Source organism: Triticum dicoccoides, chromosome 3A (assembly GCF_002162155.2).
Source record: "Triticum dicoccoides isolate Atlit2015 ecotype Zavitan chromosome 3A, WEW_v2.0, whole genome shotgun sequence".
Lineage (NCBI taxonomy): Eukaryota > Viridiplantae > Streptophyta > Magnoliopsida > Poales > Poaceae > Triticum > Triticum dicoccoides.
In genome coordinates this window covers 683294652-683298059 of record NC_041384.1, presented here as the reverse complement: position 1 = coordinate 683298059, position 3408 = coordinate 683294652, and the positions used below count along the sequence as shown (strand labels likewise).

The 3408-nt window shown below is 46.7% G+C and overlaps 1 protein-coding gene across 1 annotated transcript; it reads left to right on the top strand.

The window, feature by feature from the left end:
* The first annotated feature begins 479 nt into the window (after positions 1–479).
* On the top strand, positions 480–2854 carry LOC119270176 (probable E3 ubiquitin-protein ligase RHC1A). The gene is made up of 2 exons (XM_037552145.1): positions 480–786; positions 1661–2854. The coding sequence occupies exon 2, from the start codon at positions 1716–1718 to the stop codon at positions 2583–2585; it is 870 nt and encodes a 289-aa protein (XP_037408042.1). The 5' UTR covers positions 480–786; positions 1661–1715; the 3' UTR covers positions 2586–2854.
* Positions 2855–3408: the final 554 nt, after the last annotated feature.

Below are 3408 nucleotides of genomic sequence, written 5' to 3'. Positions count from 1 at the left end.
CAAGACGGCCAGATGCGTTGGTGGGCTGACCGGAGTGATAAGTGGCGGCATCGGATTAGAAGGGTGCGATATATAGAACAAAAAGAGAGGGACGGAGCCAAAAAAAGAATGATATAAAAAAAGAGATTTAAACGGGTCAGAGTGTCGGAATTCTACGTGACGAAGATCCAGACGCCCGCGTGCCTCCCCCAGATTATGGCCGGTTTGCGAGAATTCGAATGCACGGACGCGTTCACAGACGTGTACAACACCGTGTTGGATGGAAAAAAAAAGTTCAAACACCTCGATCTAAACGTTGGGGGGCGAGATGCCCTATCAACCCAGCGTCCCGACACGCAGCATCCGCACCCTCCCAACCCACGATTAAAAAAGCGCAAGATGCCATTCCTCCACCCTGACACCCATAGCCACGGACCCACACATGCCGGCCATCATTGTACTCCCGGCGAACCCAGGATCGATGCCCTGGCCCTTGAGTATCGACCACTATCCACACCCGAACGGCACAGATTGAGAAGCTCTGCATCTACCCCGCCCGCCTTTCTCCCTCCTCCTCCCCTGTTTTTCTTTCTTTCTTTCTTTCTTTCTTTTTCGCGGGGATCCTCCTCCCCTGCCCTTCCCCCCATCCCTCTCAGATCCAGCTCCAGGAGTGACAGGAGCGCGACGAGTGCGGCGGCCGAACTCGCGGGATCTCCCCGGCGCTGCGCACCCCGTGTCCTCTCCTCTCCCACGGGCCACCTAGGTTTCAGCCTTGCCGCCGCCGATCAGGACGCCCAAGGCCCCAAGGTAAAAGTCCAATCGTATTGTCCGTGGATCTCCGTGTCCTGTTTAATTCTTGTAGTATGTGGCAAAGGTGCTTGGCGTGAGCGCCCACAAACAAACCCTTCTTGCATCAGCTGGGTCTCAGCTTCGTCTTGTAGTTGATCTGGCACACTGGAAACTTTGTTTCTTCCATGTCAAAATTGGTATTTTGATCAAATGATTTCTAGTTTATGCGTCCCAAATTGATGTTTATGTGCAAGACATGTGGGCTTGTGTGTAATTTACATCTGTGGTGTGACTGTTTACAAGTTGTAAGAATTGATTCTGGAGTTGCTGCTGCATGTACGTAGTCGCAGATGCGTGTTTGTGGAATATACTTGTGTGCTATCCAAACAAGTCCCGAAAGTTTTTCTTTTTCTTTACACGGGAAATGGTTTCATCTGTGGCCAGTAAAATACCCCTGTATCTTTAATACAGCTGCATATATTTACATGGTGTCCAAGCAGGGCCTTAGTGTAGTATTGTGTGCTGATGATTTTTTTTGGATCCTATGTATCCCTTTCAGTTGGTTGGACTGATCTTCGACTGTGAAGGTCCCTATGGTTTTTGTCTTCCGAGTTTTGTCTTATCTTTGTTGGAACAACTTTTTAAGCAAGGTAAAATGATCTAGACATAGTGTAGTATTATAATCTGCTGCACAATGTTAAGAAGTCCTCGAGTACGCAGTTCGCTTGTTTGGACTGATCTTGGACCATGTACATGCCCCTACTGTTTTCATCTTTTCACTTATCCATGTTGGGATAATCGTGTGGAAGGTTGTGTATGCAGTCTAGTGTGATTGTGCAAGTCACGTTTGAAATTTGTTGCTGAGCTCTTGGCTATTATGTCTATTTTGCAGATCTGAGGAGATCCGCTTCCTTTTGGTCTATTTGTGAAGCAGTACACCTGAAGAAATGTCAGGAGGTCGGCAGACATATTGGTGCTTCCAATGTAGACAGCGGGTTAGGCCGCGTGGACGGGAGATGGAGTGCCCTTACTGTGATGCTGGCTTTGTGGCTGAAATGGATGATGTCGATGCTCTCATGAGCCAATTTGTTGGGATGTATAGTGATTTTCATCGTGACCCAAGGTTCGGGATCATGGAGGCAATGTCTACCGTGATGCGACATGGAATGGGGAGCATGAATCGAGAGGCTGATGTAAGAGGAAGGCCAAGCATATTATCTGAACTGGAAATGGAATTTGGTTCGGGGCCATGGTTGCTCTTCCGTGGCCAGCTCCCCGGTCATCTCTCAGAGGCCAATAATGGTTTTGACGTTTTCGTCAATGGACGCCGTGGTGTTGGCATGCGGAGGGCAGATGTTGCAGATTACTTTGTTGGGCCTGGATTAGAAGATCTGATTGAGCAGTTGACTCATAATGATCGTCGAGGGCCACCACCTGCCTCTCAGTCATCTATTGATGCCATGCCTAATGTTAGGATCACTGCCAGGCATCTCACTGGAGACTCGCATTGCCCTGTCTGCAAGGACAAGTTTGAACTGGGATCAGAAGCAAGAGAGATGCCATGCAAGCATTTATACCACTCTGATTGCATACTTCCTTGGCTAGAACAACACAATTCCTGCCCTGTGTGCCGATATGAGCTGCCAACACAGAGCTCTAGTGGTGCTAGCTGCTCACGCTCAAGATCAACCAACCAAAATGACAGTTCAAGCAGCTCAAGTAGCAGTGGAAGAACCAGTGGGCGTCAGAGGAGAAGGAATCCGTTCTCGTTCCTATGGCCTTTCCGCTCATCAAGTTCTAGCACTGGTTCTCGTTAGATTAGTTTGGTTACCTGGTTGGAGTTCACAATGCTATTTTAGTGAAGATGCTGATCAAATGGGATTTATGTGTGTCGCGTCTTACACCCAATATGTAATGTATGGCTTGTTATAGTCGCCCCACAAAATGGATTTCCTTGCAAGTATATAGTCATCTATCTTGCTAAATTTCATAGCAGCTGATCTTGTTTGCTTTTACACAAGTCAGTATAAACTTCTTATTTGAGATTTCAATATAAACTTTTTGGGGGTGAGAGGTCGGGTATTTATTCTCTGCTGTATTGGTTGTTTTGTTGTTGCTGCATAACATATACGTAGTAAATTTGTTTATTTGTTGCTGTACAGGAATTTTTGGAACATGGTTTCAAGCGCACCCGTTAGAACAGTAAAATAAAAAAATAAAAGTTTTTTTTAAAAAAAATCTGACGCCTGAGAAACCTGTTGATTGTTGCACCTTGAAATTTCAAGATATCCATCAATGGTAGCAAGTATGATTATAAAAATACCGAAGACAAACACTTGCCCACATAGATAGGCACTCCCTTCGTTCTATAATATAAGAGTGTTTTTGACAATAGTTGATATTAGTGGGTTGACATGGTATTGACTTGATATTTGTTATTAGTACAAGCTAAAATTACGGTGGGATCTCATACTAGTGGATCCTCGAGCTGACATGAAAAAAAGTAGTCATGCCCGATTGCTCTTGTGATAGTCCACCGGCTTCCATCGGCGTCGGCCGCTCAGATGCCGTCGGCCACCCCCCTCCTACCCGTCCTTCCCACCCTCATCGTTGGCCCTCCCCTCCCTCCCCGCCTCAGGT

What these genes read in the sequence shown, in the direction of transcription:
- LOC119270176 (XM_037552145.1), top strand. Translation starts at nt 1,716, where the DNA reads ATGTCAGGAGGTCGGCAGACATATTGGTGCTTCCAATGTAGACAGCGG.